Source organism: Aethalodelphis obliquidens, unplaced genomic scaffold (assembly GCF_003676395.1).
Source record: "Aethalodelphis obliquidens isolate GAN/ISIS:26980383/991018 unplaced genomic scaffold, ASM367639v1 scaffold7, whole genome shotgun sequence".
In the NCBI taxonomy this organism is placed as follows: domain Eukaryota; kingdom Metazoa; phylum Chordata; class Mammalia; order Artiodactyla; family Delphinidae; genus Aethalodelphis; species Aethalodelphis obliquidens.
In genome coordinates this window covers 464,617-491,987 of record NW_020837951.1, presented here as the reverse complement: position 1 = coordinate 491,987, position 27,371 = coordinate 464,617, and the positions used below count along the sequence as shown (strand labels likewise).

General features: G+C 59.4%; 2 protein-coding genes and 1 long non-coding RNA gene across 12 annotated transcripts in view; 1 reads left to right on the top strand and 2 right to left on the bottom strand.

Moving 5' to 3' along the window:
- EXD3 (exonuclease 3'-5' domain containing 3) overlaps positions 1-22,930 on the bottom strand; it is a 76,610-nt gene extending 53,680 nt beyond the window's left edge. For 3 of the 10 annotated variants that reach the window (XM_027104150.1, XM_027104145.1, XM_027104148.1), the window contains exons 1-2: positions 22,580-22,930; positions 7,725-7,820 (exon numbers count right to left, since the gene is read on the bottom strand). In XM_027104150.1, coding sequence (XP_026959951.1) covers positions 7,725-7,775 — 51 coding nt within the window. In that variant the 5' untranslated portion in view covers positions 7,776-7,820; positions 22,580-22,930. Of the gene's footprint in view, positions 1-7,706; positions 7,821-22,579 lie in introns of those variants that run through there. The other 7 variants (XM_027104149.1, XM_027104152.1, XM_027104151.1 and 4 more) reach the window with 4 other exon arrangements.
- On the bottom strand, positions 4,269-6,795 carry LOC113619440 (uncharacterized). The gene is made up of 2 exons (XR_003432383.1): positions 5,315-6,795; positions 4,269-4,302 (listed from the first exon to the last, which is right to left on the bottom strand). It is a non-coding gene; the product is annotated as an uncharacterized LOC113619440 (long non-coding RNA).
- A 94-nt stretch (positions 22,931-23,024) lies between the features above and the next one.
- NOXA1 (NADPH oxidase activator 1) overlaps positions 23,025-27,371 on the top strand; it is a 9,785-nt gene continuing 5,438 nt past the window's right edge. Inside the window, exons 1-4 of the mRNA XM_027104077.1 lie at positions 23,025-23,428; positions 25,274-25,356; positions 26,228-26,401; positions 26,508-26,544. Of these exons, the coding sequence (XP_026959878.1) occupies positions 23,252-23,428; positions 25,274-25,356; positions 26,228-26,401; positions 26,508-26,544 (471 nt within the window). The 5' untranslated portion in view covers positions 23,025-23,251. The remainder of the gene's footprint in view (positions 23,429-25,273; positions 25,357-26,227; positions 26,402-26,507; positions 26,545-27,371) is intronic.

The following is a 27,371-nucleotide window of genomic DNA, read 5'->3' as shown; positions in this document are numbered from 1 at the left end:
ACAAGGGCCGAGGAGGGGCTGAGGGGCAGGCGGGGGCCGAGGCCTGGGGGCTCCCGCAGACGCTGCCCAGCGCTCACGGCCCCTTGTGCCCTCTCTGCCCCTTCCCCAGGACCGTGGCCCCGCCACCCAGCAGGGCTGCTTCCCGCAGTGCCCACCGGGGTGGGCTTCCCCTGACAGCTCAGGGAGCCTGGCCTCAGATTTAAGCCGCGGTGGGTTCAGAGTGGCCGTGTGAGTGGGGAAGGGGCGTCGGCCGCCGGGGCTAAGTCAGCAGTACTGACCTGGCCCCCCACGGGCAAGGCCCGCCCAGCGGGGTACGCCGCCCACAAACCCATCCACCACCCACCATGTCTGGCCTCTGGCCCCTGCCGAGGCCCCGAGGTGGTTCCAGCCTCTGTCTCCCCCGTCTCCCCTCTGCCCTGTCCCGGCCCCGGGTGAGCCCCATGCAGGCTGGCCACTCCCCAAAGCTTCCCCACCCCCATGGCCACTGCTCCCTGAAGCCGCTGTCCCTGCTGCAGAACGGGGCGTGGAGTCATGACACAGGTGCCACTCAGCCCGGTGCTGGCCGGGACAGGGGAGGTCGGGGTCACCCTCCTGCTGGAAAAGGGTCGGCGCCCTCAGGCGAGATCCAAGGCCAGTGCCAAGGAGAGCTCGCTGGCCTGGAAAGGTCGCTGCTGCCAGCTCTTGGCTTGCGAAAGAAAGCTGTTTCCGAGGCCAGGGGACCAGGGACCCAGCTCCAAGGTGCCCATGGCCACCAGCGCCCCCTGGCTGCGGGCCCGCCCCTGGGCCTCAGGCTCCCTGCACTCCAGGCGGGGCTCCCTCCTCCCCAGCGCCTCACCGCAGCCCTGCCAGCCTCAGCAGCACCTCCCCGGCCTAAGGCAGCCCGAGCCTTGAGGCCCAGCCCCTCCTTGCCTTGCGAGTTCTGCTTCAAAGGCCCAGGCGCTGTAACCTTTCCAGCCCCGCTGAGAAATTACAGACAAACCTTCCGGTTCTTTTTTTTTTTAAGCTGAATGACCGCACTGTATGTATGTATTTATTTACCTGGCTGCGCCGGGTCTTAGTTGCGGCATGCATGCGGGATCTAGCTCCCTGACCAGGGATCGAACCCGGGCCCCCTGCATTGGGAGCGCGGAGTCTTAGCCTTCTGGTCCTTTTGTTCAGAACCGGCAGGCGCCAAGGCCCAGAGCCCAGGGAGGACCGGAAGGAAAGCAGCCAAGGGGGGTCTGGGCTCCCAGCGTGTCCCCGACCCCAGCCCAGGGAGTGGGAGAAGCCCCTGGCACTTAGCCAGGACCTCGGCCACACCTCGCACATGGTGGGGGTCAGGGTCAGGGGTCAGGACCCCAGCCATGCCCTCACTTGGTGTGGGTCGGGGTCAGGCGTCAGAGTCAGGACCTGATCATCAGTGCACACACTGGGGCAGGGGAGGCCACTAACAGACTCTCCCGGCCAAATCTGGGGGATCAGGAGCCCAGGTGGCTTCACCTGTGAACCTACCCAAGAATCAGGGGGACGACGGCAACCTGCTGGCTCCATGCAGGAGGCGGGACGGAGGGAAAGGCTGGGGACCTGAGCCACACCCTGGGGGACAGCCCCCGAGCACACGGGCTCAGGGACCCGGGAGAGACGCCCGTGTACACCACAGGAGGGTCCGTCCCAGAAAGCAAGGCTGGCTGGACAACTGAAGGTCCATCAGCCTGGTTCGCTAGTGAAATAAAGGACGGAAGTCACATGATGCTCTCAATAGATGCAGAACAAGCATCTCTTAAGGGAGAGTTCTAGTTATAATTTAAGAAATAACTCAGCAAACTAGAAGAGAAGGGACTTCCTTAGCCAGACAAAAGGCACCTATAAAAAACCCTCAGCGAACACAGAACTCAATGCTGAAAGCTTTCCCCTAAGACGCAAACACCAGGAGGATGCCCACTGTGCATTCGACGCCAGTGCAGAGAGGCAAGAAGGAAAAATTAAGGCCACAGAACTTAGAAAGGAAAAAATAAAAGCATCAGCACTCTGACCAATAAACTCTGGTCCCTCCAGACAATGGAATATTATTCAGCACTAAAAAGACATGAGCCATCAAGCCATGAAAAGACAGGGAGGAAACTTAAATGCCGATTACTAAGTGAGAGAAGCCAATCGGAAAAGGCTGCAGACTACGTTCGTAGTATGATTCCAACTCTATGACGCTCTGGAAAAGGCAGAACTATGGGGTCAGTATGAAGATGAGGAGTTGCCGGGGGCTTGGGGGAGGGAGGATGAACAGGAGAGCATGGGGGGTTCAGGGCAGTGAAACTACTCTGTGAACCTTCAGTAGTAGGTAACATGTCACTCTGCATCGTCCAAACCCACAGAACGTACAACGCCAAGAGTGAGCCCCAAGGTAGACTACGGACTTTGGGTGATGATGGCGTGTCCAGGCAGGTCCCTCACTTGTCACAAGTGTCCCATCTGGTAGGGATGGTGATAACGGGGGAGGTGGTGCATGTGGAAGGGGCAGGGGTAGATGGGAAATCTCCACGTTCTTCTCCATTTTGCTGTGAACCGAAAACTGCTCTAAAAAATAAAGTCTTTAAAAATAAAAACAATACCCCAAAACGTCGTTATGCACTGAACAAATGATTCATTTTTTAGAAAGCAATGAAGAATCTAAAGACAAGTATTAGAATTACTCAATGGACTTATTTCAGCATGGATGGTGAACACAAGGACAGTATTAAGAAATCCATTGTTGGGGCTTCCCTGGTGGTCCAGTGGTTAGGGCTCTGCACTTCCATTGCAGGGGGCCCGGGTTCAATCCCTGGTTGGGGAACTAGGATCCCTCAAGCCACTTTGGTGCGGCCGGAAAAAAAAAAAAGAAGAAGTCCACTGTTCCCTCCATACTAGCGACAGACAGAAATGAACATTAAAAAAATATCAGGTACAGTAACATAAGAAATTTCAAATTTCTTAGGATAAATGTAACAAAAGAAGTTCATGCAAAAAATATAAAATGTCACTGAGAGGGGCTTCCCTGGTGGCACAGTGGTTAAGAACCCGCCTGCCAGTGCAGGGGACATGGGTTCGAGCCCTGGTCTGGGAAGATCCCACATGCTGCGGAGCAACTAAGCCCGTGCGCCTAAACTACTGAGCCTGTGAGCCACAACTGCTGAGCTCGTATGCCACAACTACTGAGACCACAAGCCACAAGTACTGAGCCCGCAAGCCACAACTACTGAAGCCCGCGTGCCTAGAGCCCGTGCTCCGCAACAAGAGAAGCCACCGCGATGAGAAGCCCGCACACCGCAACGAAGAGGAGCCCCCACTCGCCGCAACTAGAGAAGGCCCGCGTGCAGCGACGAAGACCCAACACAGCCAAAAATAAATAAATTTAAAAAAAAACGTCACTGAGAACAAAATTAAAAGGCCTGATTCAGGACGGGCTATACCGTATAATCAGTAATATGCAAAGTTGTCAATTCTCCCCAAATTAATCAGCAGACCCCACACTCTAACCCAAACAGTAGCAGTGTGAGTGGGTGCGGGGGGACTATCTTAACAACCACAGGGAAACCAGAGGACCGCCCCACCCAGGCCAGAGCCACAGGGGTTAAGGCTGAGCGTGTGGCCCAGGGAGGGGGGACTTGGAGCCGGAACTGGGCCTGCATAGGCCAGGGTGTGCGGCCAGTGTGGGAAACGGCATAACCTTATTGAAAACACTGGGATGTCACCCCCATCTCACACCTACAGAAAACCCACCAGGGGCTGTAGGTCTCACTGTGAAGACAGATCAACAGAGCCTCCGCAGGGCACCTGCACAATACCTCGATGACCTCGGGACACGGTTAAGTCAAGAATTCCTACCAAAAGAAAGGGCCTAGCAGGCGCCAGCCAGAGGTCTCCCTCTTCCCCACTGGGCCCTACAGACCACGCCCAGTGCAAGGAATGTCTGACAGGGTCAGGCTGGGCCAGGCTGCTCTCTGTTCACGGCTCCCCCAGGCCCAGTGCCCTTTTGGGTCCAAGCCACAGGCCGGGCTGCATCCTCGGTCACTCACACCCTCGGCCTTCAAGCCGCTGCCCAAGCGCCGCTGACCCGCCGGCCTGGCCCCTCACCTGACACTGCACGTGGGATGCGGGTTTGCTGTCTGCCCCCTCCCGATGCTGCCAGCTCCCGGCGGTGACCATGTTGGCCCTGTTCAAGGCCGTGGCCCAGGCCTTGAGGGACACTCTATAGTGACTGCTGGACGTGCCAAGGCCAGACTTGCACACGCAGACAAGGTCACCAGCTTCCGTGGCCATGGGCAGACACCCGGGAAGCCCAAGTTGGAGCTGGAGGGGCCCCGGGGCCGGTGTGAATGTGGGCCCGGGCCTGAGTGCAGCAGGCACCAAAGGCCGGCACAAGGAGGACTCATCGAGCACGGGGTGCCCGGCCCGGGGCCACCCTGCCAGCCGAGAGTGGGCCAGTCCCGCTCCCTCGACACAGGGATGCACCACAGGAGGCCGGGCTGAGCTAGGAGGGCGGGCACGGGGGCCTTCTGTACACAGGGTGGACATCAGCCGTGGCTGCAGCCTGGCCACCGCTGCCACCTCCCCACCCTGGGCCCGGGACTGGGCCACCCTGATATCCTGGACCTGCTGGCCAGGGGTGGCCAGAGGGCAGGTCAGGGGCGGCAGGGCAGGTGGCCTCTGGCCTGGTACCTGCCCCCTGACACCACCCCAGGAGCACGTGGGTGAGGGCGGGCGGGCAGCAGTGTGTCCAGAGGACACTGAAACTCAAGCTCAAGAATTAAACTTCGGGGCCTCCCCGGTGGCGCAGGGGTTAAGAATCCAATCCCAATGCAGGGGACACGGGTTCGAGCCCTGGTCCGGGAAGATCCCACATGCCGCGGAGCACCTAAGCCCGGGCGCCACAACGACTGAGCCTGCGCTCTAGAGCCCGCGAGCCACAACTACGGAGCCCGCGTGCTGCTCCTACCGAAGCCTGTGCGCCTGGAGCCCATGCTCCGCAACAAGAGAAGCCACCACAATGAGAAGCCCGTGCACCACAGAGAAGAGTAACCCCCGCTCGCTGCAACTAGAGAAAGCCCGCACGCAGCAATGAAGACCCAGCGCAGCCAAAGATACACAAATAAATTAAAAAAAAAAAAAAAGCACTGCTGAAGACAGAAGAATAGACAGAAAGGCAACGGGCCCCAAACAAGTGGTTCATCTCTCAGGATCCCAGATTCTGTGGGTCAGGAATTTAGACGGGCTCCTCCCCAGGGCCTCAGGCACACACCCGAGCCCAGCTCCCAGGGCAAGGCCTCGGGAAGCACCACTCAAGGGCAGAAGCAGACCCCACCTTGTGGGAAGGCGTTGTGAGCCCCCAGTCCTGCCTGACACTGGGATGAGATGGCGTCAGATGCCTCTTTGGTCAACCATAAATGTCATGAAATCCAGTAAAAACAGCAACGGATTTCTGTAGAAGCAAGCAAGCTATCCTGACGTCTACATGGAAAATAAACAAGAAACGAGAGAGAAGCAACGAGAGGTTTAGTCCTGCCGGATGCAGCAGGTCATAAAACCACCGCCGCCAGATAGCGTGATGCAGCAGGTGAACAGAGCAGAAAGCCGGGGAGACTCCACCCATGGGGAGCTCAGTGTTGCTGGGTGTCCCAGTGGTCCTCCAGGACGGACTGGACCCATTCCTCACCTCTCCCAGCAAAATAAATTCCACCGGGTCAAAGACTAAAGAGCATCACAGCTGACGCCTCCACAGCCCACACGCAGGCAGTCTTTCATTCACAGATGGAGCTAAGTACAGGGCAACAACTATTTTTCTCAGGTAAGGAAACAGAAAGGTCACACAGCCAGGAAGGTGGGTGCTGTGTTGCCTGTTTTCACAGCCTCCCTCAGGCCACAGCCCAAGGATGGTTCCACAGCCCCAGGGGCTGGGGGGCCCCCCACCCCAGCCCTGACACAGGGAGGGCCAGGCCTGGAGGTTCCGGGTACTGCACGAGCCTGTGAGGGGTGGCGGGGCGGGGATGGGGCTTCCTGGAGGGTCGCGCCTGCCCCTCCCTCCATGCTGAGCAGTGATTCAGCTCTGTCTGCCTGACTTCCGAATTTCCCAAGGAAGGGGGATCCACTGCTGCCCGAGATCCTGGGACCTGCTGGACTTCAGCCCGCAGCTTTTCTGATTCAGCTATGCTTGCTCATCCAAAGGCCATGATTTCAGGAGAAAACCAATTTTTGAGCCCAGTTGACTTCTCAGTTGGGGAATGTTTTCTTGTTCCCAGGAGAGGGGAGGACGGGAGGGAAGGGCCACAGGTCTTCCCCGGCCTGTTCCTTCCCCTCTTGCCCCCAGCATCAGGACAGGCGGGGGAGGGTGGCATCCAGATGGTCCAGGACAAGCCGAGGCCCTGGGGCCTCGGGTGTCAGAGTCCGGGGGCCACAGGTGAGGAGGGTCCTGCTCTTGGCAAAACCAGCAGAGGCGCCAGAAGCATCCTGGGGGAGGTACCCAGATCCTGGTGGAGAGATGACCACTGAAGAGGGCTTCCCTGGCCTGCGGTCCCTCACAGCAGGCCAGGGGCTGTGTCTGATCCCCAGTCCCAACAGGGTGGTGTCAGGTCCTGAAGACTCTGCACACTGGGGACAGGTGGGGAAAAGCACGGTCTGAAGGTCTGGGGAATCTTGAGCAGAAAACAAGCCCATTGTGGGCGGCTGAGGGTGCCTGGACATCCCCCCGGAGACTCTGCTTGGAGCAGGCTGTGTGCACCTTCGGAGGACCCCACAGGAGACGGGGGGCCGACTCCACAAGCCTCTCAGGACCCTGGGGTGGGTGAGCAGAGGACCCCAGCCCGGCACAGGGACGGCCCCCCAGGATGCCAGGGGCCATCAGGGAGGGGCGCCCCACTCTCCAACCGGACACCCGATCCCGGCCTGGGAGGAGCCCCTCCTTCTCCAGCCTTGGTCTCCTCTTCCACGTCACCACCTGTCCTTGGTGGGGTGAGATCAGGCTTCACGTGGCCCCGCGTCTGCCCTGCCCACAACACTCACCAAACGCAGGAGACACTCAGAAAGAAAGCCTCCCGGAGCCCACAGACACCACCGCGAGGAGTTCGGGGCTCCCGGAGGAGAAACGGAAGGCAGAGCCTCCGCTCTCTTGGGGCCAGGGACCATGTGGGATCCCGGGGCTCCCAAGCTGGAAGCGCCAGTCTGGGGCCCTCACTCTTCAGACACCTCCCAGCGCCCCTGTCCTCTCTCCTTCTTGGCAGGACTGATAAGATGCCTTGTGTCCGCACTTGGTGTGGGGCGCAGAGCCAGGCTCCAGAGAGAACCCCGCCGTTCCCACCAGCCCCCTGCACCCAGCTTCACCCACACTTCAGTGTGGGCTCCCTGAAGTGTCCGTCCAGTCATGGCCAACCCTCGGTGCCAGACATGAAGCAAGTGGCCAGGAGGCGGTCCACTGCAGGACCACGAGGCCACATTTCCCAGGGCAAAGGGAGGTGCCCGCCCGCGGCCCTCAGGACAGGAAGGCCGTGGTAGCAGCCACCTGCCTGCTCCCATCCACAACTGAGGCCGCTCCACACGTCCCAGGCCCCCAGAAAGCCACATCGCCTGGACACCTCCCACCTGGGGTCCCCGCCCGGTGCACACGCATGCACCTGTACACAGAGCCCCCCCACACCCACCCCATGCCCAGCCCTGACAAGTGCAGCCAGGCTGGACCTGGGCCGTGCGGGGTGCAGACTCACCCATGGGGACACACTCACCACCAGCTGGGTCACCGGCAGTGTCACCAGCAGCAGGCTCTCCGGCGGCATCTCCGGCAGGGTCTCCGGCGTCCATCCTCAGGGGAAGGCAGGGAGCTGCTCAAGGGACCAGTGGAGAGGGACAGTTAGACTGCAGGTTCCACACAGAAGGGAACGGACCCTGACAGGCAGCCACGCAGGGCCCACTTCTGTGCTTGGGGTGGGGGTGGGGGCTCAGGTGGCCTCGGCTTCCCCGGCTGGACCCAGGACACTCAGCACTAACCTCAGGGGTGGACCCACCATGAGGACCCCTGAGCCAGCCCACACGGGCACACCCAGCTCCAAATCATCCAGGCTGGCCACAAAGTGGTACCATTCCCAGGCGGCCAACAGGGTCCTGCCAACGTGTATTTTATACAAGACACTTTTCCACATTTACGGAGATGGTCTAGTTTTTCCTCATTTGCGGTGTGATTTATGTCACGGTGACACACACGGCACCTCCTGTGTAAACCCGAGTCCTGACACAGGCCTGGAGGGCGAGCCCTTGGGGCTTCCTCCTCCCCGACTCCCACACGCTCTTAGCTATGCTTTCGGACATTTACATTCGCATTTCTCACTAACACGCTGATACGGTTGTTTCCTGAGTGTCCAGTCTTACACCTGACTGACCAAGCTCAAGGTGAGAATTCACTGTCATGCCCCAGCCCCCCAAACCCCGACAGCCCCTGAAACAGCTCTCCGAGCGTCTTCTGCTGACACGCTATCTGCAGGAGACAGGAGCAGAGCAGGACTGAGCTGGGTGAACTCCGGATACTTTCCTGCCTTGTTCAGTTTGCTCCAAACTTGTGCTCTGGCCATGCAGACTAACTGGTGTCGGGCCGGCCCTCCCACTGCAGACAACGTCCACCAGACACGTTTTAGGCGGCCGACTTCTGGACAATAGGCTGTGCACGACGGGTGATGCCCAGGCTGGGGGGCCCAGGGATGGGCCGGCTCCCAGCTGGGGGTGACCTCCCAGCTAAGATCATGACCCGGAACCTGGTGAGCAGAGCATCCCTCCGGTGGAGGAGGAGGCCGCGCATCTGCGAGCCAGGGCACCAGCTGGAGGGGTCATTCAGGGCCAGAAGTGCAGGTGAGCAATGCAGGATCCCCAGGGCTCCCAGAGGCAGCTGTCCCCAGGCCGAGAGCTCGACAGGGGCACTAACAGTCAAGCAATGCTGCACACTCTGGGCTCCAGCCCAGCGACGGTGGCGAGTTAGCCCTGCCCCAGACCAACTCTGCCAAAATCTAAAACCAAGCCCCAATAAAATCCGTGGAACAGGGCTTCCCTGGTGGCACAGTGGTTAAGAATCTGCCTGCCAATGCAGGGAGCACGGGTTCGAGCCCTGCTCCGGGAAGATCCCACATGCCACGGAGCCAACTAAGCTCGTGTGCCACAACTACTGAGCCTGCACGCCACAACTACTGAGCCCACGTGCCATAACTACTGAAACCTGCGCGCCTAAAGCCCGTGCTCCGCAACAAGAGAAGCCACCGCGATGAGAAGCCCGCGCACTGCAAGGAAGGGTAGCCCCCGCTCGCCGCCACTAGAGAAAGCTCCCGCGCAGCAACAAAGACCCAATGCAGCCAGTAAAAAAAAGAAATAAAAAAATCCACGGAACACTCTGCATGTTGAGTCCCACCAAGATAAAGATCCACCCTAACAAAATGTCAAGCCGTGCCCCCCAGTTCAAGGTAATCAGCTAGAAATGAACTGTTCGCTAGAACAAAGGTCAACATTCTTCAGCGGAAGTTAACAATCCAGTCTCTACAGTGTAACATTTATAATGTTCAGTACATAATATAAAAGTCACAAGACCTGCAAATAAGAGGAAAATATGACCCACACTCAAGGGGAGAGAAATACAGGACAGCACATGATGGAAAGCAACTCCAAGGCAGCTCACAGGTTGAATTTAGCAAAGACTTTAACACAACTATTGTAACTGTGCAAAGAATGAGTGAAAAACATGTTCAAAAAGTTAAAGGGAAATATGGTCTTAAACGAGTAAACAGAGAGGTACAAATGGAAATTACATGAAACTACATAAGAGAACTAAATGGCAGTTCTCCAATAAAAAGTATAATAACTGAAATGCAAAACCCACTGATTGGGCTTGGCCGCAGACTGGAGACGGCAGATTACAGAGTCAGTGAGTCTGAAGACAGAGCAACAGAAATTATCCTATCTAAAGAACGGGGGGAAAGATTAAAGAAAAAATAACGCGACCTCTTCCCTGCTGGATTTCCTGCAAGGCCATCGTTAACAGGACTCTGACAGCACCCTAACACCTCCCCAGGATGTTCAGACAAGCCTGGAAGTCTGCCCTTGCTCCCAGAGACACCCCTTCTCGGGCCTCCGCCCGCCCGCCTCAATCCGGATGGCTGCTCTCTAGCCCGGCGGCACAGCTGCTGCACTAGGACTCCCTCCCCATCTTCTCTCCTGGTGCATCCGGCATTTCCTGATTTGTAAGCCTTCATGTTTCTCAGTTTTCCTCCTGGTGCTAGAGGAACACATTCTCCACGAGTTTCGTGAGAAGAACTCAAGGGAGGGGCATTTGACCGGTCTTTGTTTGTCTGGAAATGTCTTCGCTGGGCACTAAGCCTCGGCTGGAAGGCTGGCTGTGCACGGGCTGCAGGTGAGAGGCCGTCCCCAGGTATGTGATGGTGACGGTCCTTCCAGCTGCTGACGTTGGTGCTGAGAGCTCTGAACCACCTGACGCCCGACTGTAGGTAGGACACTGCTCTTCTCCTCCTGGGGGACCTTCCCCTGACAGCATCCAGGAGTCGGCAGGACAGACGGATGGGGCAGGACTCCCTAGGCGTGCTCATGTCCTTCAGTCCTGGGAAACGTCCTCCTGGACGTCACTGTGGGTAACAGGGGCCTGGAAGACCAGTCTGTCTGTCTGTAGGGAAGGAATCCTCCCTTCCCCACCTAGGGTCTCAGTCCCCACCCACGCAGACCTCCCCAAGGCCCTGTTTCCAGCCTGGAGCCTCCCCGGCTCTGCAGCCAGGCTCGGCCAGCCCTCAGCCGTGGGCTCTGCTTTCCCAGCCTGCAAGGCCCCTCTTCCCTCCTCTCTGCCTTCAAGCACTTTTGGTTTTCCTAATGTCTTTACTGTCATTTTAATGGACCTCGAGTGGGGCAGGTAATCCGGCCCCTGTGCACAGGCACCCCGCCCCTTGCTGGGACCTAACCCCAGATGGTCCTTCCCACCTCCCACCCCAAGTCTGACCCAACCCCGGGGGGCCTGCCACTCCAGGAGGCTGTGTCTCTAAACAGAGACCCATCCCCACCGCACACCCTCTTTGGGTGGCCGGGGGGGCGCACCGTCCTCCCAGCTGCCGAGTTCCCGCCAGGGAAGGGAGTGCAGCACCCCGAGCTGGTCTCTGGGCCCTTCTGCTGGCGGTGCTGTCCCAGGGCACGTGACCGCAGCTGTCCCGTCCACACCGAGGCCCCAGCCAGGGCACTCCGCAGGGAGGAGCACTGTCCCTGCGTGCTTGTCCCGCACGAAGCAGAGGTGCCACTCACGCCCCTCACGGCCGCTGTCCCGCGAAGCCCGCCCGGTCACAGTCTCTGACGGGTCCAATGTCTGTCCCTCTTCTGCAGGCCCTTTGCTGGGGGTCCCAGAGCAGCAGTGGGCGCTGAGGGGTGGTCCAACTCCACGGCCCACTGACGGGCCTCCGTGACCACCCCCCGCCTCTCTGGGGCCCATCTGGCCGGGGCAGGGGGTGACCCTTGGGCCGGCAGAGGGTTCCCAACAGGGGGAGCTGCAAATGGCCCAGGCCCCGTGGGCCCCTCCCCGGGGAGGTGCCGGGAGCCCGGCCTGTTTCTTCCCCTGTCTTCCTGTCCTTCAGCCCAACAGTCAGGCCTCACCCAGGCCCAGTCCCCGTGGGGTCAGCTCACAGCATCACTGAGGCCTCAGCAAGGCTGAGCGCTCGTCCGGCTGGGCTGGCTCCACGGGGTCAACACCATTGCTGGCCGCCTCTGGAGCCCCTGGCCATTTGCGCACACAGCCGTGTCCAGATCCATCCAACCACCAGCCAGCCCGCCAAACAAGCAGCAAACCCCGGGCCAGCGAGCTCCTGGCAGGGCTGGAGCCTGCATCCCTACGCGAGGCCGGGGTAGGGGCCGGGGCTCTCCCGGGTGCAGCGTTCTGTCTCGGCACCCTTTCCCGTCTCCCACCCGAGAACACAGGGCCAAGGACCCACCTCCCACGCGAGGGGTTAAGAGCAATTGGGTTGTTTAAATAAACCCCAAAGGGCGCCGGGGGCTTCTGAAAGGGTCTCCTGCCCTCCTTGTTCCTCCCAGCACAGGGCGGCCCAAGGGACATTCCTCCTTGAGAAGGCGGAGGCTTTATTTCTGCGGGGTGAACGTCCTGCCCACCCCGCTGCGTCAGGCCCCCGCAGGAGGAGCCCCAGCCCAGCAGTGCGCCCACTCCCTGGCGGTCAGGCTCTTTCCACCCGAGCCGCTCGGGTTGCTGTCCCTGAGCTCACCGCCCTGATGGCCTCCTTCCTGCTGCAGCCGTCCACTTTGCTGGTCAGCCCAGGAAGGGGGCAAATGGCCAGTGGCTCTTTCACGGGAGGGTGCTTTTCCCTAACCCTCTCCGTTAGGGGAGTCCCTGCTGCAGGCGGGCTCCCACCTCCCTGTTGGCACCACTCTCCCCCTTTCTCTCAGGGGCACAGTGGCCAGCGCCTGGCCACTCGGAGGCAGCTGATTGGCTAGGGCCTCAGGCCGGCCCCAGGTCAGGTGGACAGGGCCAGACCTTCCTTGGGAAAGGACTGAGGCCATCGAAACTCAGCTCTGGTCTGTCCCTGAGCCCTGCAATCTGAAATCAATCTACAACGAGCGGCAGCAACTAAGCCCAATGTGCTTCTGAGATGGAAAACTGCTGACAACGACCAAGTTCAAGTTCACCCCACTGCAGACTTTAAAAATTGACCTCACTTTAAAATGAAAAAAGTCTGCCTGAAGCCCAAATGGTCTTTAGCCGGAATCGTGGTGCTGGGTCTGCGGCGCGTGCCGAGGCGAACGGGCCTCCCCAGGGACAGGAGCTCCCGGAGGCCCCGCGGTGAGTGCCACCTGGCAGTTTTCAAACTTTCTTTAAATCAGAGTCACCAAATACAACTTGTTTAGCGTTGTGACTTTTGCTGAAAGGGGCTAAGCGGAGCCAAATCCCTGCAAGGAGCCCGGCACATGACCAGATCTCCACTCACCCCAGAGGCTCCTGCTTCCCCAGCTCCACTCCCTACCTGAGCAGGAAGCCCCCAGCCCAGCAGCAAACCCACCTAGAAACAGACTCAAACCCCAGGAAGGGCGCAGGGGAGTTCCCAGAGAGACACACCTTGCAGGTTGGACTGCCTCCTCCTGAGAGCTGGGACCTACCTGGGAGCCTCCCGGGCGTCTACCAGAAGCCTACCTGTAAACCTACCTGGGCGTCTACCTGAGAGCTACCTGGGACCCTACCTGAGAGCTACCTGGGACCCTACCTGACAGCTACTTAGCAACCTACCTAAGAGCTACCTGGGAGATGGCCTGGCCTGCTACAGGTTCTGGGGTGATCAGGGTCCCCAGATGTGCCTGCCCCATGTCCACCAGCCTCCTGCTTGGCACACTAACCAACCTGGCCCAACGCAGATGCCTCCTGGATGCCACCCCTCAGCCAGGCCCAAGGGGATCCAGCAGGCCCAGTAGGGGAAAGAGGACACCTCAGCAGGGCCACCCTCCCAGGGATGCTGCCGCCTCCAGACAGAGTGCCCCCACGTCCACCACAGCCCAGCCCCACCGAGAAGCAGAAGGGGAGTACAGAGTGGGTGCTCGTGGGCATGTCCCCCCACCCGGCCCGACTGTGCCCAGAGACCCTTCAGGTCCAAAGGAGGCCAAGCCAGGCAGGAGCCCAGCTTGGTCATGAGCTGGGCTGGGGGCACGTTCTTCAGGCCGGTCGCCCCTTCTCAAAGCAGCGTTGTGAGCGGGCGGGGCGGGGGCGGCAAAGCCTGAGACCCCGCGGGAGCCCAGAGGACGTGGGAAGGGCAGCGAGAAGTGGACGATTCACTGTTCCTGACCCGAAGCTGCCCTTCAAACAGCCCAGAAAGGAGAGCTGAAGGACCCCACAAAGAATCACATTGCTGGCCCAGGCCCGTGCCTCCCGTCCATCTGTCCATATGCCCACCTGGCCCAGGAGAGCACAGAACACGATGCATTCTCTCAGCACCACGGGGAGTGACGGCGCGGCCTTTAGAGAGGTCAGCACAGCATTCTGGTTTGGGCGCCAGATCATGCTTCCTGTGTCATTTTTCTGTGTCGTTTTCCACAACTATGGGAGCGCTGGCTGCGTGTCCCCCCAGGTATGCCCTCTGTCCTCCATCGTGGGGCAGATGGGGTGGTGGAGGGTGATCAGGGCGGCCTCCCGGGCCCATTTCCCCACGTGCTGTAAGCGCAGAACGCACACGGGGTGACAGCAGAAAGGGCCTCAGTACTGACTTCCGTGTAGCCAGCACGTGTCGCAATAGTAACATGTCGCGTATGCCAAGGTTAAATAAAATATACCACTAAAGTTAATTTCGCCTTTCTTTTTATAGAAATTTAAAACCACACGTGTGGCTCACGTATTTCTGCTGGACACACTGGTCTTGACTGAGAAAAGCAGCTGACCACATAGGAGAGCGGCCCTGCAGGCGGCCGGACGCCTCTCCACTGCAATCCCCGGCCCTCGGGGCAGGACGAGGGGACACCGGACCCCCAGCTGCCACTCCCCACAACAGCTACGGGGAGACGTACCCTGCTGCCCCCGGTCCCAAATGCAGAGACACCCAGGATCCCCAGAGACCTGGGGGTGCAAAGCCTGGGCCCTGCAGATGTGGCCACTCAGGCCGCTTCAGTTAAATAACAGCGCTAACTTGAAAGCCATTCAAACTGAATTAAACTTTTGTGCGATCATCTCAGTGATTTTTTTAAAGCTTTACTGAGGTGTAATTCACATACCATGGAATTGAACCTTTTGAAGTATACAATTCAGTGTTTCTAGTATATTCAGGCATGTGTAACCATCACCCCTAATCCAGAGCTTGTCATCACCCCAAAAGATCGCCTATCCCCGCCAGCAGTCACCCACCCTGGCCCCCCGCCCTCCTGCACCCATGACCCTGCTCCTGTCCCTGTGGCTTTGCCTGTTCAGGACGCTTCGTGCACACGGAGCCGTAATACACGTCCTTTCCTGTCTGGCTCCTTCCACTAAGCACGACATTTTCAAGGTTCATCCACACTGCGGCATCTCAGCTGGGTAACGTGCCACGGTGCGGACCCGGCCGCGGGCACGCCTGTGGGCAGGGAGCGCCGGGCCAGACGTGGCTGGTGTTTAACTCTCGCGGAACCCGCGGACTCTTCCAGGGTAGCTGCCTCAGGACGCTACCCCCCACCCCCCCGAGTTCTTGCCAACACTGGTCGATCTCTTAGTCCCTCCATGCCAGAGGTGTGATTTTTAACTTCCTGATTTGACTTAACGATTGTTCCTTTCTTTAAAAATTAAGGTCGCCAACTTTAAACACCAAGGGTCACTGCGATGGTGTCAAACTGAGTCGAGTTACTCCTGCAGCACAAAGGAACCAGCCCTGGGAGTCTCGGCCAGAAGGCTCTTCGGGCCCCGTTCTCACTGGGTGCCAGACTGCAGTGGGGGCCGGGGGTAGAGGTCAGGGGTCACCGCCATTCGGGTGGGCTTTCCTGCTCCCTGCCTGCTCTGACTGAGGGCACCTGACGACCAAAAACGAGGCAGAAATCGGAGGAATGACGAATGGCTACTTAAAAACCACATTTTACATTAAATATTCAATGTCACGGGGACAAATCCTTCCAGTGTGTCACGAAGCTGTGTGTCACCAAAGCGGCCACGTCGGGACAAAGGCCCGGGGGGCCTCAACCCACTCGGCACCGGGGGGCACCTGCCAGTCCTCTGGGTTTTCTCTTTCACTTTTTGCGTTTTCTAAATATTATACAATGAACACACTCCGCTTTGTATTCATGAAAAAAGAAATCAAACCACAGATGTTATTCTTAAAAGTTAAAATAAACTATATGGAATCTTAAGTTACAGGGGATGCCAGCCACCCGCCCACCCGGATGCCCGGGGGTCTGAGCTGCAGAGCCGGCCGCTGTGTCGCTGGCTGTCCGTGACCACCAGACACATGTGCTGTCTCAAGCGGTGGCCAGTGGTCCTGACTCAGGGTCCTGGGGCTGCAGCCAGGACTGGTGGGGAGCCCGGGGGCCCACGTCCCAGACGGCGGGAACTTCTGAGCCCATCTGCTCTCTGCTCATCGCCTGCTCCAGCCTCCTGCTTCCCCCAGGCCCGTTCTGATAGGAGGCCTTGATTTCTTGAGGAGGTTTTCACATTTATTACCATAACATCAGGGCGTTCGGTGTAAATCTTGTTTACGTGTGTGCTTCTCACCTTTCATGAACGTTCAGCAAGTTTTTACTTCTCTTTTGTTTTCCCTTAATTAGTTTTATCAAAAGTTTAGTTCACTGGTCTTTTCAAAGAACTAGATTTTGGGGAGTTCCCTGGCGGTCCAGTGGTTAGGACTCGTTGCTTTCACTGCCGAGGGCCTGGGATGGATCCTTGGTCAGGGAACTAGGATCCCACAAGCCGCTCGGTGTGGCCAGAACAAAACAAAACAAAAACAAAAACACAAAGAACTGGTTTTTGGGTTTGTACCTCCTGATTTAATTATTTAATTAAGCTTTCTCCTTTTTTTTGAGTTATATACATATTTTTTCAGATTCTTTTCTATTACAGGTTATCGTAAGAGACTGAATATAGTTCCCTGTGCTATACAGTAGGGCCTTGTTGGTTATCTATCTTAAATACAGTAGTGTGTATATGTTAATCCGAAACCCCTAATTTATCCCTCCCCCCACCTTCCCCCTTTGGTAAACACAAGCTTGTTTTCTGTGTCTGTGAGTCTGTTTCTGTTTTGTAAGTTCATTTGCATCCTTCAGATTCCACATATAAGTGAGACCACATGATACTTGCCTTTCTGCCTGACTTACTTCACTTTGCGTGATCATCTCTAGGTCCATCCATGTTGCTGCAAATGGCATGATTTCCTTCCAAGCTTTTCTCTTTATTAACTCCCTCTACTGCCTTTTGTTTCTTGGTTTTGACTTCGGGGGCACGGTTTCCTTCCCCACTGCAGACGAATGCCTTCTGGTTAAACGCAGGCTTCTTGGACCTGCCTTTTGTCGTGATAGCCCAGACGTCCCTCTTCCCTCCGGCCGGCCCTCCTTCCTTGGGAGGTGGAAGCCCCCGGACTGGCCCTCACCCCTGGGGTTTGGAAGCCGCAGCGCTCGCAGGCTCCGGCGATTACTCCACGCGATGAGCTCTCCTTCACAAGCTCTGGTTCTGTATTACAGGCTTGTTGCTGCCGGTCTGCTCGAAGTTTCTAGCGTCTGGCTTCCCCTTGCTCAGGGACAGGCCCCGGCCTGCAGGGTAGCCGGCCCGGGGCAGGACGCCGTGGGCCGTGCGGGGGGCTGCAAGTGGACATTAGCTCAGGGACCAGCAGCACAGTCTCTGGTCTGAAAGCGCAGGGGGTCCCCGTCCGTGAAAGCAGAGACGGGTGCCCAGGTGCTTCCAGGTCCGATGCACCCAGACAGCCAGCCCCCCGTAGGATGCAGCCCTTCGCCACGGGCCCCTACAGGACAGAACTGAAAGTCTCCTGTTTTATTTACATTCTCCTTTCAACTCTGACCCTCCAGGGAGATTCACCTGGAGCCAGTTGCTGTGTGCGTGGCTTCCCTGGAGTGTGGGCTGCCCTGGCTGGAGGGGCCCTGCTCTTGTCCGAAGGCCGCCCTTCCTTGTCATTCGCACTTTTCTTCTTTAAGCCCTCTTGGCGGGGGCGGGGGCAGGGTCCTCGGCAAATGTGTTCACGTTGGCAGCCTGTAAACACCTGAAGCGGTGGGTCTGATGACCCACCCAGTGCCCCGGCTGAGCCCCGGGGAGAAGCGTGATCACCGAGCTCTGAGCTGGGAGGCTCTCCGTGGCCTTGTGCGATGGACACAGCCCGGGGGGACCCAGACCCACACGGCTGGCCTCGACACCAGGCGCCCCTATCGCATCTGAGCCTGTTTTTATTTCCTGAGGGAAAATCTCACGTGGCGCTTTGTTTTTTCTTGGAAGTGCCCATTGTTTAAAAAGAAGACAAAAACTCTTTGTACTGGGCGAAAACCAGTTCCCAAGTACCCAGCTCCTGCCCATCTGATTGACATCTGTGCTCCAGAACCAACCAGTTACTGAACTCTTCTGGCCACTGAGGCTTGTCCTCACTCAGGACACGCCCCTGTGCCGGCCTCTACTGATTTACGAATGACGGGATCCTACCAATCTCAGCAGCCCCACCCCCACGGAGGAGGATCCTGGGAAGTTCTCACCTGCGGCAGCGGCCAGTGTCCTGACCAAGGCTGGCTTGGGGCTCTCTGGGCCACAGCCGCCCCAGGCACCTCCACAGCTACTGGGGAATAGAGTTTATTTATTTATATTTTTGGCCACGTGGGGTCTTCCTTGTGGCACGCAGGCTTCTCTCTAGTTGTGGCGTGTGGGTTTTCTCTCTCTAATTGTGGTCCGTGGACTCTGTAGTTGTGGCCATACAAGCTCAGTAGTTGTGGTGCATGGGCTCAGTAGTTGTGGCGCACGGGCTTAGTTGCTCCACAGCACGTGGGATCTTAGTTCCCCCACCAGGGCTCGAACCTGTGTCCCCTGTATTGGAAGGCGGATTCTTTACCACTGGACCACCGGGGAAGTCCCCTGGGGAATAGATTTTTAGCTCAGATACAAGGAAGTTTTTCTAAACAACCTCTAAAGTATTGAATTTTAGAGCTGGAAGAATCTTAGCGGTCACTTAATCACTCCAATTTTCAGGCTATCTGTAAAATAGAAAAACTTGTAATTGAAATCTTCTTAAGGATTTTTAAAAACTAAACATTTTATTTTGAGATAACTGTAGATATACATATACTTGTAAGAAATAATAATAGATGTCCCATATACCCATACACATATACCCCAAATCACAACCAGGACCTTGTGTTGCTTCAGTGGAAAACCAGAACGCTCCAGCCCCATGGAGCCCTCCTGTTGCCCTTTCACAGCTGCCCCAAGCCGCTGATCTGATCTCCATTCACATCATTTGTCATTTCAAGCAAGCTGCAGAGATGGAGCCACACAGTCTGGCCTTCCCAGGTCTGTGTTCCCTCGGCACACTCCCTGAGATGCACACAAGTTGCTGTGTGTGCCCAGGGCTCACCCTTGTTGCTGAGGGGGCTCCCTCAGTGTGGACGCAGTCTGTTTGACCAGCGCCCCTGAAGGGCATCTAGGCTGTTTCCAGTTTTGGGCTATTAGGAGCAGAGCCGCAATAGTAATCCGTGCACACTGGTGGGCACAGGGATGGTACTTTTTTCATCTTTTTATTATGGAAATAGAAAAGTTGAAGAGTAGTGGGCACACAGAACACCCAGAGAGTAATTCAAACAACGGGACCCCGGGTGGTGAGTGCACAGAGGCAGGGCCGGCCAGGCACCGACAGGCGGACGAGCCACAAGGAAGCCACCAGAAACCCTGACAAGTGCTTGGGTGGAACCCTGGTGGGAAGGCCGCCTGGAGCAGGATTCAGAGTAAAAAGCATGATGGGAAAACAGTCAAACAGCTACACACGGTGACCACCTGACCCGGCTCCCAAGAGAATGGAAAACACACGGCCACACAAACACGTGCACACAAGTGTGATTCGCAAGAGCCAAACACTGGAAGCAAAACCCTAACGCCCACCAGCGGACCAACAGAATCGGTCCATCCACACAACAGCATGTGAGTCTGCCTTAAAAGGACTGAAGGACTGACACACGCTACAACGCGAATGATCCTCCAAACCATGCTGCCGAGGGAGCGAAGCCAGACACGGATCAAACGCTTTATGACTCCACTGATATGAACTGTCCAAAAGGGGCAAATCCACAGACTGGACCACCGGTTGCCCGGGGCTGGGGGAGCCGTGACAGGGAGTGACTGCAGTGGGGACGAGCTAGTGGTGATGGCCGCACAACTCTGTCAGTGTGACAAAAACACTGAACCGTACACTTTAAAATGAACTTTACGATATGTGAATCATACCGAAGTTTCTAAAAAGCACCCAGCAAAGGTAACAGAGACGCTGAGTACTGGCAACCCTTTCAAGGAGTCTTGCTGCAAAGGGGAACAAAGAAATGGTGTGGGCGCAGGAGGGGAGTGTTTTGTTCAAGATGCGAAGACAAACACCTGTTTCGAGGGGGAAAATGATACCTAGAGGGAGCACCCCAGGAAGATACGTGGGGATGAGGAGGGGGCAGCGCCAGGCCCAGGGGGGCCCCGCAGGAGCGGGCGCGTTCCCAGGGAGGAGGCGGGACCCACTTCCAGCTGCCGCTTTTCCTCCGGGAGCCAGGGGGGTCCTGGGCTGGGAGGCAGGATGGGGCAGAGGTGAGGAGAGGATGAGGAAGGAGCTGGGCCGGGGGAGGAGCAAGTGCCCGCACGGGGCCCGCGTGACCCTCCTGAGGCTCACGGTCAAGGGGGACAGAGACCAGTCGGAGGCCAAGCCCCTCCAGCCCGGACAAAGGGACCGGGGCCCAGAGGCCCCCGGTGGGCGGGGCTCGTCAGGGGGAGCGCGTGAGCTGCAAGGACGGACGGGGTGGGGGTGAGGGCTGCAGCGACAGCGAGCCCCAGGTGGGCCGGTGGGAGGGGGCAGCTGAGCTCAGGGACCCTCTGGGGCTGCGAGGGAGGCGGGAATCCTGAGGCTGGACCGGGCAGGGCTGCTGGGAGGCTGTGGGGTGGGAGGTCTGGTCAGAGGAAGGGAGCGTCCACACGGGAATTCGGGGAGGAGGGAGCATGTGTGTGGTGCGGGCCCTGCCCACCTCCAGGCCAGCAGTTGGGGAACCTCAGAGCCCACACTGGTGAGGAAGCAGGGTCCTCGGGGGCACAGCGGCCCAGGACACCTTTTGAGCACTTCTCAAGCATCATGGCAGCCCCTTCTCACAGCAGCCCTGCTGGGTCGTCCTCATCGTCCCTGGTCCTCAGGTAAGGAAGCCTGCACAGGTAAGGCACAGGGAGCTGGCCCAGGGCCACACAGGGAGGAGACTCAGCTATAACTGAGCAGAGTCACAGGCCCAACTGAGGAAGGAGGAGTCCAGCGTCAGAGGCAGTTGGGTCTCTGTGTTACTGCTGGGCTCCGGGCTCTGACATCTCCCGAGACACAAGCCTCCCCTGGACCCTGGAGGGTGCTCTCCTGAGTACGGAAAAGGGCAGAGCCCATCTACGGGGGTGTTTCCAGGGTTGGGTGCTGTGACGGTTAACTTTATGTGTCAACGCGACAAGGCCATGGTGCCCAGATATTTGGTCAAGTACAGTCACATGTTATTGTGAAAGTATTTTTCAGATGAAATTAACCTTGAAGTCAGTAGACAAAACAACACTGGTAAAGCAGAGACTCTCCACGATGTGCGTGGGCCTTGTCCAATCAGTTGATGGCCTTAAGAGAAAAGACTGAGGTCCCCTGAGGAACAGGGATGTCTGCCTCTAGACTCTTCCCTGGGTCTCCAGCCTGTCACCGCCTGCGCCCACCCCCGGGCTGAGAATTCTGGACTTGCCAGCTCCCACAAGTGCGTGACCTAATTCCTTAAAAAACAATCACTCTCTCTGAAAAAACCTAACACAGGTGCTAAGATCATGGCAGCAAATAAGACATAAATAGGGGTGTCCGTGGGGCGTGTGCTGAGAAGGGAGAGGTCCAGGCACCTGTAGGGGTCCCCCGACTTTAAGGAGCAGCTCCCGGCCTCTCCTGGGGATGGAGCCCCAGGACCCTGTGGGCAGGCACCACCTCGCTCCACCTGCAGGGGCACCGTCTCTAGAGGCTTCTTCTTTCTCCGTGAAGGAGGAAGGGGGACCTTCTGGTGTTCACGGTGTGAAACTGAATGAAGGGAATCCTCATTAAAATGGAGTCGGGAAGGCTGGAAGGGGGAGCTCTCACACACCACCACTCATCGTGTCTGCAGACCCCAAACAGGCAGACATGTACCTCACATGGACCCAGAGGAAAAGGCAGGTTTTCTCCCCGCCGGCAGCAGCCCAGCCAATGGGAAGCGTCGCCACCCTGAACCCCGTTTCCTCCAATGGGCTCTCCCGGCAAGCGGCCCCTCCCAACTTCCTCCTTTTTCTCTGTCAAGTAACATTCCTCTCCTTTATTAGCTGGTCTTGCCTATAGTTTTCGCTGTAGCCCTCTTGTCCTGAGTTGCAATTCTCTGCTGTTCCTGAATAAACCCATTTTGCTGATAAAATAACTGGCTGTTTTATCTTTAATGTCAACCAGAGACTTGGGGGGGGCGGGGTACACAGGGGCTCTATGCTTGGCGTCCAGGGTCTCCCGGGCCGCACCACGTGGGGCCCACCTGCCCACACAGGGGCAGCGCCAGCCACGGGAGGTGGGGGCTGGACCAGTCCTGCCGGCTGAGGGAACGACGGAGAGTGGAAGGGTCTCCCTGGGCGGAAGGACGCCCTGACAGACGTCCCCAGAGGGTCGCTGGGGAGGACCACGACTTGCTTCCTCACGTGAGCCTCGGGCCTACCCTCCGGCTCCGACCCAGGGTCCTAGACTGGCTGTGCCCAGCCAGGGTGACCCACCCCCGGAGCCCTCCCAGCTGTGCCCATGCCCAGCACCGGCCGCGGGCGCGGGAGGCCCCAGGGGCACCAATTGTGGCCAGTGCACGGCCCAGGACGTGCTCCACAGCCCCCGCCCCTCGCACGCTCGGCCCGCGCCCCGGGGTCGCTTACCTGAGTCGGCGGGGTCCTCCCGGAACCTTGGCCCGGCCGCGGCCACGGCGTCAGCAGCGGGCCCGGACGGCTTTCCCCAGCGCACCAAGGCCGACGAGGCCTGGCGAGCTGTGGGCGGCGGGCCGGGAAGCGCGAGCAGGAGGACCTCCAGGCGGAAGTCCAGAGGGGCGGGGTTGACTCGGGGGGAGGAGCCGGGCCTCTGTTTGGGGGCGCGGTTAGTCCGGAGGGGCGGGGCTGGGTCCGGGGAGGAGCCGGGAGGCAGGCTAGGGTCTTGGTCAGGCCGGTGGGGCGGGGCCGGCTTGGGAGAGCCTCCAGGCCGCCGTTTGGGGGCGTGGTCAGTCCGGGGGCGGGGCTGACGGGGTGGGGCCGCTCTGCCGCCAGGGGGCGCCGTGGGCCTCAGGAGGCCTGGCCCACCTGGTGCTCCCCGGCCCGCCCCGCCCCTCACCGAGTACCTGGCGCCCGTGTCGGTCCCCGACCCTCCCGTCCTCCTCAGAGGGCCCCCGTAGCCCCACGCCGGTCTCCGGATCCCGGGGCCCCTGCTCCGCGGTCCTCGGTCCCCAGCCACCCCACCGGACCCGTGACGGGACCCCCAACGCCGCCGGCCGCGCCCGCTGCGCTCCGGCCAGGAATCTCCGACTTCCGCCGTGGGGCCGGGCTGGTGTTCACGTCGTCATGCCCTCGCTCGGGGACCTGGTGCGCGACTGGCACCGGGGCGCGCAGGCCGTTGCGCGTGGGGACTGGGACTACGCCCTGCGCCTCTTCTCGAGCGTCCCGGAGCCGCCCGCCAGGATGAGCTTCAACGTGGGCTGCGTGCACCTGCTAGCCGGGGACCCGGAAGCCGCGCTGCGGGTGAGCCAGGGGCCCGACAGCCTGCGCCCCCGGGGTTGGTCGCAGAGACCCCACCCCAGGGGGACGCTGCCCTCTGGCCCTGGGGGGGTCGATGAGGGGTGGGATAAAGTCCCAGCTGCAGGGATGAGCCCAGGACCCCTGCCCTTCCTCCCTGATGGCCACCTGAGGATGTCTCCCCAGGTCCGCCTCAGTGAACACCTAAGCAGGGGAGGCCTGTGTGGGCAGGGGACCCCAGCGGAGCTGAGTCAGGGCCGGGATGGGGGTGCAGGGCTCTGGCACTGCCTCCACTGTGTGGTGACCATGTGCCAGGCTCTGCAGTTTTGGGGAACGGCCGGGATGAACACTGGCTCAGGTGCTCTTGGCCGAGGTGCTAACATACCCGCAAACAGGCTCGAAGCTGGATGGGGCTGGGAAGGGGCACCCAGGGTGTAGGGTTTGGGCTGGGCCTTCTGCAGACACCTGTGGTGATGGCCAGGAGGTAAGGTCTCTGGTTGCTGCCCAAACCCCAGATCTGAGCGCTCACCTGTCTCCCACCCACTCCCCAAAGCAGAACCAAGAGCTGGGGGTACACATGGGCGCACACACACACGTGCCTCCGCCGAGGGGCCGGCAAGGCCACTCTCCGCCCTTCAAGCCCCCAGGTTTATTACGGTGGTGCGTTTCACGGGTGACAACAGAAAGCCAGCAGCACACTGAATCCCCCTCGGAAAGAGCCGGGCTCCCGCGTTGTTCAGGCCATCAGTGACAGCTGCCGAAAACGTGTTCAAGGGACCTACCCTGTCATTCTTCACATCTGTGTATGAATCTACAGTTATCTCAGCAGCAATGTCAGTGTTAAAATGTTATCCAACAAGGGGGGTGCGATCACTGGACACCAGTGTGAGGCCAATCCAGTCACCACTTCCTCTAAACCGTGATTTAACCAGAGGGAGGGGACAGAAGTTCTGCGCAGAGGGGTGTGAGTGTTAAATTCTCCTCCACCCTAACCGCAGACGGAGTAGCAGAGGCATGTGTTTTGGAAATTTTTTTAAAAGCAGATGGAACGGCTACAATTAATAAAACTGGTTGTCTCCGAGGACCTGGACAGGGTGAGAAGGGTGTAGCTGGGAATGCAATCTGTTGCCCTACGGAAGCTTCGATTTCGCTGCTCTGTGTGGCAGGACGACAGACGGGTTTCCCTAGTGCTGAGTGGCCACGTCAGTACTGTGTGCGGACCTTCAACCTCGGGTCAAACTCACTTCAACAAGCCCCCCACTTGGCCATGACACCGATCCAGTTGCCTGGATTTAACTTGATAGCTGCTGTATGCCCCCCTCTTGCTTGTGTTTAACTGGTGGCTGCTGTCCTCCTTAGGAACAGATGATGTCATCTCTGAGTCTAGTTTCGGGAAGAGCTGTGTTTTACACATATGTTAAGACTTTAGCGTTTTTGCTCTTTCTGATTCTAATAGATGAGAAGTGCGTCAATTTGTACGAACTACCAAAACTAGGATTTAAAAAAGACAAAAACCTTGCATAACTCCCCCCCCCCCGAAGGTAACTATTATTAATGCGATGGAGTGTTTCCTTGTCCTCATGGTAAACAGGTTGGTTTGTGCTGCCACCGAACTGCCCCTGAGTGCATCGCAGGGCACCTTGGGAGCCCAGGCGGCTTTGGGCTGTGGCCGTGACGCGTGCACCCAGCCTCAGACCCAGAGGCCCCCTGGGTGGGCGCGGGAGACCTTCTCCTGCAGGTGGCCATGATGGGGGCCAACACGATTCCTTGATCCATTGCTGGGCATCCGCCTGGACCGCATCTGTGACGGGGTTACAGACCTGGGTGTTCCATGGGCATTTTTGTCCCCAGGCATTTGACCAGGCAGTGACCAAGGATGCCTGCATGGCTGTCGGCTTCTTCCAGCGAGGAGTGGCCAACTTCCAGCTGCGGAGGTGAGCACAGAAGTGCCCTGTTATTTCTCTGATGGCCCTTTGGCTCTGCAGAGCCCCTTCCTGTGTTCCTCTCTGCCCACGGGTCATCTCCTCTTACTCACCCTTCCTGGGCGGCCCCAGGGGAGCCCAGGAACAGGATGCTGTGGTCGTGTGGCGGCAGAAGCAGCGTAGGGCCACACCTTGACCCATGGCTCTTTACGGGGTTCAGGGGACCACAGAGTGCTTGCGCCGGCTTCCCCTCCTTTGCTCCTACATCCCTGCTGTAGCCGGGACAGCGCGATTATACCCGTTCTGCCCACGTGGAAACCGAGGGCAGGGCTGGAGGAGTGGTGCGTCCCAGGACATGGAAGTGATGGGGGTCCTCCCTAGCCACCCGGCCCTCGGCGCCCGGCCCTTCCCAGAGAAGAGATCCGGGCTGCAGGACAGGCCCGGCCCCCACAGAAGGTCCCACTGGGGGCAGGTGGGCTCTGGGGGAGACCTCCTCTTCTCATCGACCCAGGAGCCTTCCTGGGGGCGATGGGGATTCTGGTGGGGGCTGGGGAGCTTCCAGCGGGGCTCTGCATGGGGAGGCCCGTGGGGTGGGGCCCGAGAAGCAGGCAGGACACTCCCAGGGCACTCTGCACACCAAGGTTTGGGAGAGGGTCTGGGGTACGCTCCCCTCGCAGGGGAGCGAGGCGCCCAGAGGACAGAGCTGGAGCCCCACGTGCTGCTCAGCCCGTCTGTGTGTGGACCCCCTGTGTTGAGACCTGGGTGACCACCACGGCCTCCACCACTGCAGCAGGAGCTGGGGCAACGTGGGGCTGGGCGAAGCTCCGCCCCCTGCCCTCTGGCAGCTGAGGGCCTCCACGCCAGGCTCCCCTGCCGCCCACAGGTTCCGGGAGGCCCTGTCCGACTTCCAGCGGACCCTGGCACAGCTGAGGGGCAACGCCACCATCGACTACACCCAGCTGGGCCTGCGGTTCAAGCTGCAGGCCTGGGAGGTGGGCGTGCGGGGAGCGGGACGCGGCTGGGCGCTGGGGGTGCTGTCTGTGGGCAGGCGGCCCAGGTGGTCCTTCTAGGCCGCTCGTCCTGAAGACCCCATCCTCCGGGTCCCGCTGTCTTGTCACTGTCACAGCTGGGGCCGTGTCGACTCAGGTGCTCCCTCTGGCCAGAGGGGCCCCCAAATCCCACCGGGGGGTGCAGGGGAGGGTCAGAGGTCAGCAAGAGGTGACAGTCTGGGCGGGGGCTGGGCCGAAGCAGGCCTGGCTGTGGGCCCCTGGCATCCCCGCCCTGGGGTTCTCGCTTGGCGCCGTTCCTGGCCTCCTGGGGCGGGGTGGGCACTGATGGAGGGGCTTAGGAGGAGCGCCCATGCGCTCCCAGAAACGTGCTGCTTCGGAGCCCCTGGGAACCAGCCGTGTCCCAGTAAGCCAGCCGCGGGGGACGTCCCGCCGGGGTGGCCCCGGCCCAGGGCACCGTGTGCCAGGCGGGCTGTGGGAGTCGGCCGGCCGTGACCCCAGCAGGCCATGTGACAGCAGCTCTGGGAGCACCGTGTCCCCGCGGAGTGCGGGGACAGAGGCTGCCGCGGGTGAGCGATACGCACCCTCCGCCCTCGCCCTCGTGGCCACTTGCTGCTGTTTCCCAGCACATCCAGCCCAAAACGTCCTTCCACACAGGGGGAGGGGCGGGCGGAGAGAGGCCTTCCTCAGACAGCACCCCAGACTCCTGGGGGCTCAGTAAGCAGGGCAGCACGGGGAGGAGGGGGTCAGGCCAAATGCAGGACGGGGCTGCGAAGGCCGAGAGGCTGCTTCCAGAGATGGGAGGTCCGCCTGACATTCAGAGCAGAGAAGCAGGGAGGGCTGATCCGCTCCGGCTGGGGGTCTGTGGAATGAGGCCTGCGGGGCAGAGCCGGCCCCGGGGCAGAGCCAGGTGTGGGACCAGGCGGTGGGGCTGGGGGCAGAGCTGGTGGGGGTGGGGCTGGGGGGCGTCCTGGGCCTGCCGTCACCCCCGCCTCACTCTCAGGTGCTCTTCAGCGTGGC